This window comes from Tenrec ecaudatus, chromosome 1 (genome assembly GCF_050624435.1).
Source record: "Tenrec ecaudatus isolate mTenEca1 chromosome 1, mTenEca1.hap1, whole genome shotgun sequence".
Classification (NCBI taxonomy): domain Eukaryota; kingdom Metazoa; phylum Chordata; class Mammalia; order Afrosoricida; family Tenrecidae; genus Tenrec; species Tenrec ecaudatus.
Window position 1 is genome coordinate 156,356,934 of NC_134530.1, and position 15,144 is coordinate 156,372,077.

At 42.0% G+C, this 15,144-nt stretch overlaps 1 protein-coding gene across 2 annotated transcripts in view; it reads right to left on the minus strand.

Moving 5' to 3' along the window:
* LOC142459093 (neurogenic locus notch homolog protein 2) overlaps positions 1 to 15,144 on the minus strand; it is a 174,998-nt gene that overhangs the window by 33,935 nt on the left and 125,919 nt on the right. For both annotated transcript variants that reach the window (XM_075560299.1, XM_075560309.1), the window contains exons 12-13: positions 12,143 to 12,253; positions 965 to 1,157 (exon numbers count right to left, since the gene is read on the minus strand). In XM_075560299.1, the coding sequence (XP_075416414.1) occupies positions 965 to 1,157; positions 12,143 to 12,253 (304 nt within the window). The remainder of the gene's footprint in view (positions 1 to 964; positions 1,158 to 12,142; positions 12,254 to 15,144) is intronic.

The following is a 15,144-nucleotide window of genomic DNA, read 5'->3' on the forward strand; positions in this document are numbered from 1 at the left end:
CATCATTCAATTGTATTAAGCACAACTGTACATATATTGCCATCAACATTTCCAAAACATTTTCTTTCTACTTGAGCCCTTGGTATCAGTTCCTTCCTACTCCACCCTCCCGCCCTCGTGAATCTTGATCAATTACATATTACTGTTATTTCGTTGCTTTCTTGAGCTACTCTTTAATATTTTCTGTTCAGCTTGTTTATGCCTCATTTTTCCCATTTGCTTGGGCTACTCTACATTCAAAAGCATGTTTCAAAGTTTCTTCTGATAGGCATTCAATCTTCTCTTTTTTTCCCCATGTATGTATTTAAAGGCCTTTTGCTTTCTTCATGTTTGATGTCCTTGGTATAATCCTACAATTTCTCTGTTCCTTGGTCAGCAGTGTTTAATGCATCAAATCTGTTCTTGAAACGATCTCAAAATGTAATGTACTTCAAAGTTGTTCTCTGACCCTCATGAGCTTGTTTTAATTTTTTTCAGCTTGAACTTGAACTGGAGCACTTGATGGTCTTGCAGACTGCAGTTGTTTTATCAGGGCCATGTCTAAAATGAGGTGGCACCAGGTTTACTTCAGCAGCATACACAAGTACTACAATGGCACCGAGTCTAGCTACTTTTAAGCAGTCACAAAGGTCAGAGACTAGATTATGGCTCAAAACGTAATCCTGTGGGAAGTCCAAAAGCCACACTTGGTTAAGGTCATAAGATAACCCTGGACTCTTCCCCTGACACACTCACTAAACATTCCCTGGATTTTCTACGTAGGTACTTAGCTACAACAAAGAGCAGGCCAATTTCCATGGGTGAATTTGTGATTTCGAAGGTCTTAATGCAGACTGTCAAAATCTTCGACCAAGTCACAGCTCAAGTTTCCAATTCCTGGTTTCTGCAGGATAACGCCAGTACTGAAACCCAGCTGGCTTGACAAAGATCAGTAAGAAACCATGGATACATGGTAGCTACTCACCCGCTGAGGCCTCCGGAGCAGTTTCCATGAATGCAAGGATTGCTCAGGCACTCGTTCACTTGGGAATAGCAGCTGGGGTGGTGGGGTCCCTCAGGGCATAGACAGCGAAAACCGTTCACATCGTTGATACACGTCGCACCTTTGCGGCAGGGACTGGAGGCACACTCATCAATGTCGATGTTACATCTCTGCCCTGCAGGGAGGGAGGAGAGCATTTCACTTCGGTAAAATCCAGAATGACCAGGGAAGAGACACAGAATGAGACAAATTCTGTGGACATTCTTCATCTGCACAGGGCATAACGTTTCTGGGTCACCAAATGCCAAGATTTAAGGCATAACACACCAAGGCACTTAGCTCTGGGTAAGGAAAGAGGAAGCACTACACATCAATTAAGGGAAATTAATGAAATACTAGAGCAGGGTTGTAGCATTTTGACTTTATATTTATTCCTTCACTTTACCTTAGAGATGGGGAAACTTCACAAGGCTTTAAAAGGAGCTATCAAATGGGATCAAAGACACTATTCTCCGAGCCCTCGGAGAAACTCTTTTCACCGCAGATTTCCGCTGGTTTGCCAAGAATTCACTGTTTTAGTTATTCAAGCTCTTATATGCCTACATATATATGCTTAGAGACTGAACTATTAATTTACTGATCCAATTTGTTAAATAGAAAAGGTAACTTCATTTTTAGAGTTGTATGAATCTGTTCTCCGTACTGAATGCACAGAGTCCACCAAACATACGTGATTGTCCTCTGACGAGCTAGAAAACAGTTCAAGCTTTCTCACTCTAGACCAGGGACTCCCAAATTTTAAAGTGCAAAAAAAGGGTCACTTGTTTTAAATGAAGATTCCTAGGGCCCATTATCATCGCTTGTAATGGATTGGGCCAGCAACTCATATTTTAAGGGAAAAAAGCCCTGGTCCCGATGACTTCACTGTATAATTGTATCAAACATTCAAAATATGAGCTGACACCAACTCTACTATTCAAGAACATAGAAGAAGATGGGATACTCCTCAGTTTATGTGATATAGCAAGCATAACCTTGCTACCAAAGCCAGGCCAAGCTTGCATTAAAAAAAGAAATTCAAAGACCAATATTCCTCGTGAATATATATATATAAAACACTCAACAAAATCCAATCAACAGAATCCAACACTTGAACAAAAAAACACAGTGTATTACAACCAGGTGGGATTCATACCAGTAGGTAGGGATGGTTCATAACAGCAGGAAAGAAGCAATGTCAAGACGAGGAGGGAGCTGTATTCGAGCTTACACTCTGAACGCCTGGTTGTAGAAAGCTGTGGGTGCCACTGAAGGCCCCAACCCTTTTGTGGCATCCTCACGTAGCTTACGTCTCTGGGGAACCCCTCTGACCGGTGCCCAGGGAGACGAACAGCCTTGCTATCAGGCAGAGTTCACTGGAAAGTGGATTAATGCATATATAATGAAGTTAAATCTTAACATCTCATTATTTGCCCTTCTTTTTGACCCATTTGAATTTTTTTCTAGTTTTCATTATTTTCTGCTTTCTTTTTGATTGAGGTTTTTCTGCTTTAGTTTGCTACTTTTTTTTAAATGTGAAATCCAGGATAGGGTAACCTATAGAAACAGTTACTAGATTAATAGTTTCCTAGGGTTCTGGCAGAGGAAGTTGGGGGCCAGTAGGGCTAATAGTAAAAAAATGTAAAAATAATGGAAAAATGTTTTAAAATTGATTGTGGTAATGATTGTCCAGCTCTTTAATATTTGAAACCACAGAATTGTATGATGTGTGAATCGTGTCAATAGAAATGTTAACATTTTAAAAAGAAAAAAATCAATGCCATCCACTATATAATAAAAGCCAGAGTCACATGATCATACCAATTAGTGAGGAAAAGGCACTTAATAAAATCTAACAATCATTCCTGATACAATTTGAAGTGAAAAGTGGAATAGAAGGGAAATTCCCCATCGTGTTTGAGGGGATGCATGCCAACACTATTCTCAAGGGAGAGAGATTGAAAGCACGCCCTTCTGAATGAGTGCCAGGCCAGGCGTCTCTATCATTACTCCTATTCCACACTGCAGCAGAGGGAGGTCCTAGCCGGGGCAAGGAAGTCAGAACAGGAAACCATAGGCATCCAAACTGGGAAGGAGGAAGTGAAATGAAAGTGCCTCTATTTGCAGACGACATGAATCTATACATAGAAAACCCCAAAGGCACAGCAAGAAAATGACTGAAACTATTTGAAAGTGGTAGGGTACGAACAAGATCTACAGTCAAAAATCAACCAGATTCCTTTACATCAACAAACACAATGCAATTTACATAGCTCCCATAAACACTTAGGTATAAAGCTGACCAGAGATACAAAAGACTTATTCAAAGAAAACTACAAAACATTGCTATTAGAAACTAAAACAGACTTACAAATTTGTAGCACATAGCATGCTATTACACTGTGGAAATGTCAGCACTATTCAACGTAATCTATAGCTATAATGCAATGCCAACTGTATTATCATTCTATGCAATAAGATTCTATGAGGAGATAGAACCAATCACTAATTTTATATGGAAAGGAATGAGACCCCAGACAACAAAGTACTACTGAAAAGGAAGAACAAAGTCTCCCATTTCTCAGTTTCAAAATATACGAATACAGTTATGCTAGGCAAAATAGCCTGGTCCTGGTACTATACAGTTATATAGACAATGGTAAATCCATAAATCATACATATATGGCTGAGCGTGGGACTGAGAATCCAGAAGTAAATCCATCCACCTATGGAAAACCTATTTTCAACAAAGGACTGACACCTGTGAACGGGGAAAAGACAGCATCTTGAGTAAATAGTGAAGGAACAACTGGATATTCATGAGCAGAAAAATGAAACTAGATTTGCCCCTCAAAACACCTATAAAACCAAACTCCAGAGAGAACACAGACCTATTTGTAAAACCTGAAACGATAACGATCATCAAAGACAGAAAATAGGAGCAAATGTAGGGGCCCTAATGTACAGCACAAAGACCATCACACGTAGTCATGTAGTTAACAACAGAAGACAATGGGGGTCTTCTAAAACTCAACTACCACGTGAATCGAAAGATTTCTGCAAAAGAGTAAAGAGATAGGGGAGAAAAGTTAAACAAGAGGCTAATCTCAAAAATTCATAGAAAACCGTAACACCACCACAACAGAAAGGCAAGCAACTCCATTTTTAAAATGGAGAGAGGACATGAACATACACTTCACCAAAGACGACGCCCAGGCAGGCACCAACCACCACATAAAGAAATGGTCACAATCATTCATCATTAGAGATAGAAATCAAAACAATGAGATATCATTTCGCCCCAGCAACAAGAGAAAGTAAGGCAGCAAACAACACAGCCTGGTGAGTGTGAGAGGCTGGAGAGACTGCAGAGTGGTGCAGCCACGGTGGCACTTCCTTACACAGTTGGAAACAGAAATGTGATACAACCTAAAGAAGTAGGAGCTGGGACACAAGTTAATATACATACACCTACGCTCAGTGTAGCACTATTCACAATGGCAATGAGAGGGAAACAAACATACACAGTGTGCAGAGTTAAAGAACAACACTGAATTTCCAATACCTCATCAAGTGGATGCCTCTGAGAGACGTGATGGCTGAAGTCAGTCAATCACAGAGGACAAATAGTGCATGAGTTCATCGTTATGCAAAGTCATAGAAACGGTTACTGTTATTTGATGGTTACCAGAGCTGGGAGGGGAGGGAAAGGAAAATCACTAACTAGATGAGAACCCTCCCCCCAAATCAACCTCACTGCCGTGGAGTTTGACTCACAGCTGCTTTGCAGGACAGAGCAGACCTGTTCGACAGGATTTGCCAGGCTGTCCACCTTTGTGGAAACTGACTGCCTAACGGTTCTCCCGTAGAACAGCTGTGTTACTGACCTTTCATTAGTAGCCCTGTGCTTAACCCACTGTGACACCAGGTCTCCTGAACTAGACATTAGACACATATTAATCTGGGTGAAGGGAGAGACAACATACAGTAAGGTGCTGATGAGCACACACAATGTAACTCCAGAGAAGGAAGACACAGAAAGTGCACAAGGGTTACTGACAACAAAGGTAAATACGATCATGCACAATCCTACATTATCAGTAATAAACATTACCGTACGAGTGGACATATAGGCAGACAGGCAAGATGAACAGGTATAAGTAGAATAAAGGGACTACATTCATGACCATGTGTAGGTTTAGTAGACAATATGTGTGTATACTGTAAATATAACCAAGTATATAATTGAGCAAACGGGCAAAGGCATGCAAACTTCTTAGACGTAACCAAACACCTTGAGGAATGTGGCATTGGCCTGGAGGCTCAAGACCACAGTCCCAGGGACATCAAGGCCACCATGGATCTTTCACTGTCCAGAGTAAAGAAGAGTGAGGAAACCAAAGGCCTAATGGACCAGGCAGATCTCCGTCTCCACGAACCTTAGACCAGAAACAGATGGTGCCTGGCTACCACTGTCAACTGTTCTCACGGATCACAACAGAATGTCCCGAACAGGATGGGGGTCCAAAACTCAAAATCATAAGTAAGACTAACTTTGCTGTTCAAATAGACTGGTGGGACTACCAAGACCATGACCCTTAGTCACTCTTCAGGCCTGGAACTAAGTATATCCTGATGGGTCAACATGCACCCAAACAGTAGACAAACCTATAAGGTGAACAATAATACCAGTGGGGTATGTGCTCCTTAGAACAACTCGCCACGAGAGATCAAAAGGTCAGTATTTGCCCAGGCATGAAGCTCAGCAGGCAGGAAGAGGTGAGAGAGGACAGATGAAAACAGGACGCACAGGGAAGATACAAACAGCAAGAGTGCTTGTTTGTTACACTGTGGGGATTATAATCAATGTCATGAAACAAATGTGTATGAATTGCTGAATAAAAATCCGATCTGCTCTGTAAACTTATACTCAAATCAGAATAAAAAGCTAAATTAAAATTGTTTTAATCCAAATAATCCAAAGCCCACAGTTTGGGAAAATCTGGTCTAGACAATTATGGCTTCTCATCACATAGCACTGCAGATACTGAGTATGTAGGAAATTGAGATGAATATAGCCTACGGCATACCCCAAATCATACTTTTGAAAAGATGTTGAAATAAGCTTGATAGGTATTTCTGTAAGCTGAATAAAGTCAAATGTACCAGTTATTTAAGAAAATTACTTTGATAAGTTCTGAAGAATTGAGATTTTAACTGTGTATTCCCAAACCATATAAAAGATTTAAATTACCCATAATTCTATACATGAGTGGCAACAAGCAACTGCTAAGAAGAAAGTTATAAATTTCAAAGAGCACAATGTTCTGATTCAGATTCAACATGTATTTTTATTTAAGAAAGACCAACCTTGCATTTAGTACAGGAAATTCCAAATGAAACACACACACACACCCTTAAAATATGGGTATTAACATTTCTTCACCCTCCATCGCTCTGAAAACCATTATTGGTGGTTCCTGTGGTAAAGACCCATAATCTGCTAGTGGCTGCTGTTTTCCTAAGTGTTTTATTAACAAGTTATTTTAAAATCCCATTTCCTCAGCCTCTAGTGTTTTCAGATGTCTGCCTAAAATATGAACGGCGGCTCTGAGACTACAGAGCTGCCCTCAACCTACATCTGGTGGAGAGTGAGGAAAACGGTCTTCACTCTGGATGCTTTTTTGGGAGCATCTTCTCGGCAGTCAATTCCCCCAAGTTTCCTTTACTTGCTTCTAAAGTCCTTTCCAAACTCAATTTTCAAATTATGTTTATCAGAGAACATTTAGTAAGTCCCTCTGTGTGCGGGCCACTCTGTGGAGTGAAAGTGCCTTTGCTAGCTCGTGCTGCTGTAACAAAAGTACCTTCAGATGAGTCGCTCTAACACGCAGGTTACTTTGCTCACTGTTTAGGAGACCAGAAGTTCCAACGCAGGTGCTCGCTCTGGAGAAAGGGCTTTCTTTTTGCTGCTCTGTTCCTAAATCTCTTAGAGGTCTTCCTGTGGCATTGTCCTTCCTCCAGCTCAAATTCCTTAACCTGATTTCTCATAGCTCAAGACATGGGTTTAGGATATACCCCCACCAATGGGGAGGGGGAGGGAAGGCTGGGGAGTCAAATCCACTGAAACATCTCTAAAGAAAAATCTATTAACTTAAAAAAAAGCAACTGAAAATCCTGTACAGCACAGGTCTACTCTGACAAAGCTGGGGTCACACCACGAGTTGGGGTTCACTCTAGGACAATGGAGAAAACCTTACAACTTCTGCTTGTTAGTCTGTCACCTCAAAAGGCTGGTGTCTTAGCCCTACTTAGCAGTATAGAAAAGAGGCTGTGAACACTACCTAAATGTTTTGAGAAATGACTTCAACATGAGTATTTTTGAAAGCAGTCAACAGAAAGCTATGTTGAGGTCCTGGAAAAGGTTGAAAATCTATCACCTTCCTTCTTTGTTTCACATTATTTTAGAATTATTGGTCTTTGCCCTAGGGAGTTGATATTGTTTACATCAGGCCAATCCTTTTAATTACATGCTATATACTCTTTCTTAATAATAAAAAAAGACATACCCCATACTAATACCACCTCTTTAACACAACAAAGAAAATCCATCCTAAATGGGGTTATAACTAGAGGTACAGGGGTTAAGATTTACAACATGTATTTTTGGGGGGCACAACCTAATCCAAAACAAATAGCTATTTACTTCTTAAGGCGTTTCCACCAGGTTTCATAATTGTCTAGTACAAGGCTATGTGTTTTGTTGGCCTCAGTAAATACTGAAATGAGAAGCTGATCATGTTTTTAGTAGTTCATCAATAAATTGATGTCTAATGAATGAATGCATAGTTTAGCCCAGCCTACACAGTCTGGAATTTGTATTAAAAAGTCCCATATTTAAGTCCCGTCAATTAATTCAACATTTAACAAGTGTTTCCTCTGTGCCAGACACTATTTTACCCACTGTCCAAAATGAAGGTTGAGGAACTCCCTGTCTTCTAGGATAGGCAAATGAGTTCCATGACTTGACGAGTTGAAATCAGGGATATGTCAAGTTCTATCTCTTGGTTCCCCCCCCCCACATTTGTGGAGGGAGGATGATATGATTTAAGTACTTGGCTGCTAACTGGAAAGATCGCTGGTTTGAGCCCACCAGGAGAAAAGACCTGGGGATCTGCTCCCATGAAGATTACAGCCTTGGAGTCTTTGACAGCCTTGGGATGGAACTTCTACTGGGCAGGGCAATTGCCCTGGAGGACTGCTATGAGTTGGATATGAGGACACACCACACCATTTACCACCACCACCACCTACGCTTTGAATCGTAATGAGAATTCAGCAAATTATTGGATATTAAAGTGCTTTATAAAACTGAAGAGCAGTTTATAGGAACAACATGTCACTTTTCACTTTTCCATTCAATCAGTCAATGTAAAGTGGCTCTGGTAGAATAGATACTGTAGTTTAAAAAATAAAAAAACACCAAATTCTTTCAAATCCTGCCAAGCTGTTGTAAAAATAGTAAACAGAATAACCATCAAAGAAAAATTTTAAAAGAGAGTGAATAAAATGCTGCATTTATTGCTCATAAGTATGTATACCAAAGGCATCGCTAATGTTTTCAGCAGCTGGCAGTAGGTAGATAAATAAAAGCACTCCCAGACACTGAGACAGTTCCCACAACAGGGCACCACCCAGTAACCAAAACATGCCATTTCTTGGTTATGTACTTTCATGCTACACCTTCAGTTTATTTTAGAATATTTTTAGCCTGTGTCCTCCCTTCTTGACCTTCCTGGTTTGCTGGCATTTCCAAAAAAAACAGAAGGTCCAGTGGAAGGCTGAGCAGATTCCAGAAGAAACCACAACCGGCACCCCTTATGCTGCTCAGTGCATTGGTCCTGTGCTATGGGCAGGTCTCCTGGCTATAGTGCATTAGTGACTTGAGTTAACCTTCCTAAGCTTTTCCATTCTTATCAATACCACAGGGATCTTAATGATAGCAACAAAGCCATCACTAAGCACATACCTTGTTGGTGTTGTTGTTAGCTGCCATCGAGTCAGCTCTGACTCAGCGACCCTATGCACAACAGAACGGAACACTGCATGATCCTGCACTATCCTCCCATGTGTCCCTATGCCTGAACCCAGTGATGCAGCCGCTGTGTCAATCCATCTTGTCAATGACCTTCCTTTTTTTCACCACCCCTCTACTTTACCATATGATGCCCTTCACGAGGGGCTGATCTCTCCTGGCAAAATATTCAAAGTGTGTAAGATGAAGTCTTGCCATCCTTGCCTCTAAGGAGCACGCTGCCCTTACTTCTTCCAATGCAGATTGGCTTGCCCTTTTAGTAGCCCATGGCACTTTCACTATTTGTCTTTAGCACGACAGTTCAAATGCACTGACTCTTCTTCGGTCTTCCGTATTCAATGTCCAACTCTCACACGTACGTGATGCAGTGGAGAATGCCATAGCTTGGGTTGGGCGCACCTTAGTCCTCAAAACAACATCCGTGCTCTTCAGTACTCTAAAGAGGACTTGTGCAGCATCAGATTTACCGAATACAATACATCTGTAGCTGTCTTGACTGCTGCTTCCATGAGCATTGACTGTAGATCCAAGTAAGACAAAATCATAGCCAACTTCAATCTTTTTTCCATTGATCGTGATGTTACCTACTCATCCAGTTGTGAAGACCTGGTCTTCCTTACATTGAGTTGTAAGCCAGATCGAAGGCTACAATCCTTGATCTTCATCAGCAAGTGCCTCCAGTTCTCCTCACTTTTAGCACGCAAGGTTGTGTCATCTGCATATTGCAGGTGTTAATAAGCCTTCTTCCACTCCTGAGGCTGTATTTTACTTCATACAATCCAGCTTCTCTGATGATTTCATCAGTATACAGATTGAACAAGTATGTGGAGGGGCTAAAACCTTGATGCACACCTTTCCTGATATTAAGCCATGCAGTAACTCCTTTGTTCTGTTTGTACAACTGCCACTTGATCCATATACAAGTTCCAAGTGAGCACGATGAAGTGTTCTGGTGTTTCTATGCTTCTCAAGGTTATCCACAGTTTATTGGGGTCCCCACAGGTCACAGGCTTTTGCATATCAATGAAGTGCATGCAAATGTCGTTCCGTCATTCTTTGCTTTGACTCAACATCCAACTGACAGTAACAATGACATCCCTTGTTCCACATCGTCTTCAGAACCCAGATTGAACTGGCAGCTCCCTGTCGATGCTTGGCTGCCACTGTTGCTGGATGACTTTAAGCTGGAAGAAGCCTATGCACAGAAAGCATGATGCACAGCTTTGACGCATTTTCAAATAGTGAAAGCTTCAACAAAGGCATACACCTCAGTGCCCGCCTTAAAATGAGCCCTTCATAAAAAGAATGTTCCCTATTCTCTCCTGACCCGGTCAACCATGATGTGCCCCTCATCCTGGTTAGCAAGGATTTTGACGGATTCAGCTGACCACCACTTACTCTGGGGGTCACACGTTTCTAAACCCAAACGTACATCTGGCCACTGCAGTAGCACACAGTCCTACACACGAAGGCTTACGGGTTATCTGCTGAACAGATTATTGTGATTCAACGTGGACCACAGGCATTCCTCTCAAGTGGGCATGCTTACGTCCATCAGAACACAAATGACTGTGACAAGCTGCAAGAAGAAAATCCTCAGCAAGCAAAGGGCTGACAATCACCAGTCAGCCCGAGATGCCTTTTAAAGCATCCTTGTTTTAATAGCTCAGAGTGAAGTCCTCACAAACTACCAGAAGGCAATCATTACAGGGTAGCACGGTGTGTTAATGCTGCTTTGTGAGGCACGGTGGCAGGGTACCAGCAGAACAGGCCAGACAGCGTATGCCCACTGAAGATGCTGTTAACAAATGTAGGCTTCCTCCAGTTTCTGGTCCTTTTTGATCAGGAGTATAGAAGATAATCACAAGAGTATTAACAACGAAAGAGAGACCAGAGACGTGGGGGAGAGTGTGTGTCTTTGTGAGAGAGCGTGCATGGCGTGCATGCCTGCACATGACAATGCTCCAGCTGTTCATAATTTAGGAAGTCAACTCACAAGACTCTGGGTCTCCCCAGTCTTCTTGGGGAGCAGAGAGAATTCCCCTTTTAGTACCACCACAATTGTTAGCCTCTGGCCATTTTCATAGGAGCCCTGGTGGGGTAGTGGGGTTCGCACTGGGTTGCTAGATGGCAGTTTGAACCTACTGGTCACCTTGTGGGAGAAAAAGGAGACTTTCTGCTCCTGTAAAGGTTTACAGCCCCCGGAACCTGTAGAGGGCAGTTCTACTCTGTCCTATAGGGTTGCTGTAAGTCGGATTCAACACGGCATGAATTTGGTTTGATCACTTTTAACATGTGATGACCCTCCCCACTCTGAATTTTTTGAAATGATGATGTCAAAAAGCATCCCGAGCATGCAGTTCTCAACCTGTGGGTCATGACTCTTTCCCAGGGTCGCTCGATTTATAACAGTCGCAAAATTAGTTATGAAGCAGCAACGAAAATAATGTTATGGTTGGGGGGTCACCACCACATGAGGAACTGTATTCAAGCGTCATGACATTAGGAAGGCTGAGAACCGCTGATCCAGAGCCAACTGCTGCCTTTTACTAGCTGAGGGTTTGCTTTCTCCAGTACGTCACAGTCATTTGTGATAGCCAAATTCAGTTGGTCTTCCAAAGTCCTGACCCGTTCTAACAAACTCTCGAGAAGAAATTCCCAACAGACGTGAGTTTTTCCATAGGGAGTTTGTAAAAGTTTGGCCATTCCCCATAGAAAACAGAGTTGGCTTTGAAAGTGCTATAACTTAAGAACAGAAGGAAACTCAAGAGCTGACTGGGAGTTCTTTGTGTAGTGTTAAACCTATGGTCTAAAACCCTACGTCATAGACCATTGCCATATTTCAGTTTAGGAACAGTCCTGTGAGCACAAAACCGATTCAGGAAACATGAAAGCAGACATTTAATCTCCAGACAGATAGAGCGATGCACAAACGAGGAGATACTGGGGAGGTAATTTTCTCTTAGACGCCGTTCTCCTAAAACAAAGAGACTGAATGAGTGGGTCTCCTACTAAAAAAGAGCACTGACCTGTGAATCCAGGTGAGCAGACACAGCTATAGTGATTAACGCCATCCTTACAGATCCCATGGACACAAGGACTACTTGCACAGTCATCAAAATTAATCTCACAGTTAGTCCCTGCAAAGATAAAAGCAAAGACAAGCCACGCTACAGGATACCTAAATACAAATACTGTGTGCATTAGGACATGTACAACAGCGGGTACCATAAAGTAGGAGCTCCCAGAGTACAGTGTAGACCATGGGCTCTAGAGGATGCTCCAGACCCTGCCCAGGGAATTGTGAGGTCAAAATGACTTTCTTAATAATACTGTTATTAATAGTTATTCATTTCCTCTTGTACCATGTTGACATTCTCATTGCTGGTACAAGAACAATGACATCTTAGCATGAATCAAGGCAGTGACTTCACCACCAGGCACTGGCTGGGTCAGTCTCACTCAAGAGCGGCCTTGGCGATGTGAAACCCAGGACAGGTAGGTCTACAGGCAGTAACTGGAGCATGGAAGTGGAGGGGAGGCCGGGGGGCGGGATAGGGAGCTAACAACAACGAGCATGAGAAGAAAATGTTCTGAACTTGACTGTGGCCACAAATGTGCAAATCTTCTTACTATGGACAGTTAATTTGTATGATAGAAGAACTATATGCCAATAAAACTATTTGAAAAATGGACACAGGAAGCAGTTGCTATTTTACAACGAAAACTCAGTGCTGAGTACACATGGAATGAGAGCCATGCCAAAGTAGAGCTGTGTCCAGAAGTGAGCGCAGGCTTGTTGGAGTTGCAAGCTGAAACACCTGCTCTTTTCCAGGGAACCCCACTTGAATGGAAAGAATGACTAACTGACAGACCTGGTGATTCACGCTACCAGTGCCAGCAGTGGCGGCCACTGAGTGATTCCAATTTGTGGAGACCCTGGGTGTGTCCAAGCACAACTGTGCTCCCAAGGAGTTCAATGGCCGAGCTTAGAGAAGCTTAGAGAAAAGCAGGCTTTTCTTCCAAGAGCCTCTGGGTGGCTCAAACCTCTGACCTCTTGGTTAGCAGCTGAAGGAGCTAGTTCATTGTACCACTCAGGGGCACTATTAAGGATAACGGCAGACATTAAGGAACAAAGTAAAGTGACCATTTCAAAGAAAACAACCGATACTATCTTTGCCAAGGAGAAAAATCTGAGCTTTCAATTTGAAAACAGAAGTTTAAGGTATTTGTGCCAACCACTATAAGCTTGATAGATTATTGCTGCTGGTAAGGGCCAAAATTCAGGACAAATTTTTATGAATTGTGCTGCTTTACAGAGTCCGAGGAGCCCTGGTAGCATTGTGGTCAGGCCTTGGGCTGCTAACCACCAAGGTCAGCAGTTTGAAACCACCAGCTGCTCCAAGAGCAAAAAATGAGGCTAAAGAGTTAGTCTTGGAAACTCACAGAGGCAGTACTTCTCTGTATCCTGTCCTACAGAGTCACACCAAGAGTTGAAATAGACTCGATGGCAGTGAGTTAACTTTGTAGTTTGAACTCCTGGGTCTAGTCCCTCAATAAATGGGAGAGTTTGGTTATAAAAAACATGGGTTGAATGGTAGATATGGAGAATTAAATAGTAGGTATTTATCAACCATGACTATGGCCATTATTCCAGATGTAAAAAGGTATTTAATTACTTAATATGAATTCAGTGATAGTTTTGAGTATCAGAAAAATACCTTTGTAGTATCAAACATTTGAAAATAAAACCTGGTAATAATCATGTAAATGAAGAAAAAACTTATAGGGCAAGTTGCTATGATTAACCTTCACTTAATTTTATATTAGTGTTTATTACCAATCACATGCCAGGAATAATTTATCGAAGTATGATTATGAACACAAAATGCAAATCTAATTGTTACACCCATTTAATAGATGAGATAACTGACTCACACAGTGCCAGTTATGAGAACACATCTGAGATAGAAGCCTAGTTCTCCGGCTCCACTGCCCCCTCTCCCCGCCACCTTACCATTCTGCATTTCTGTGAGTAGTGAACTATGCTGCCTCTCTAACTGTAAAAGAGACAGGACTTCCCACATTGCTCGTGTACAAGTGGCTCTCTTTAGGGATGCTGTCTAGTCCTTGACCGACAACATGCTTTCACCTAGGAATTGATGCTCTCCAAACCCCAGGGCAGAAAAGTCCGTCTTTCTCCACCTCTGTAGCTGGATTCTCAGGCGCGTGAGTGGATCTTGAGTGCTGGGACTACAAACTGCCCTGCTGTGTGCTCTTCTCCCCAAAACCTATTGGTCAATTCTCCTTTGGGATTTGTGAGATGTTTTGTTTCTATGAGCTATCACTGGATCCTTTCAGGTGAAAGGAAATATTCAGGTGAATATTTGGTTAAGCTCGCTTCAGGTGGTTTCTGTGACTTGGAATGCAAAGAAATCTACTTAGCATAGCTTCCTTTTGTAAAATCCTGGGCACGTGGTGGCATCAGACATGATTCCAGGGAGTAGACAGCACTTTATGTAGCCTGTGAGTAACAGACCACAATTTTCAACCAGCAGCTTATAGAGTATCCCTTCCACCCACACCCCCAACCAGATCCCAACCTATCTACTTCTCAAGAACACCCCTGCCATCGACCCTATTATAAAACGGACCCTGGATTTTCTCTTTTACTTGGTTTGTTTACACCACTTTTATTTAATGATTGTTGGTACATTAGGACTTAAGTCTACAATTAAAATTTTTATTTAATCATTTTATTGGGGGCTCGTACAACTCCTATCACAATCCATCCATCCATCCATTATGTCAAGCACATCTGTACATTTGTTGCCATCATCATTCTCAAAACATTTGCTTTCTATTTGAGCCCTTAGTAACAGCTCCTCATTTTTCCCCTCCCCCCACTCCCCCTTCCTCATGAACGATTGATAATTTATAAATTATTATTATTTTGTCATATCTTACACTGTCCATCTCCCTTCACCCATGTTTCTGTTGTCTGTCCCCCAGAGGGGTCACAGGGAGGAGA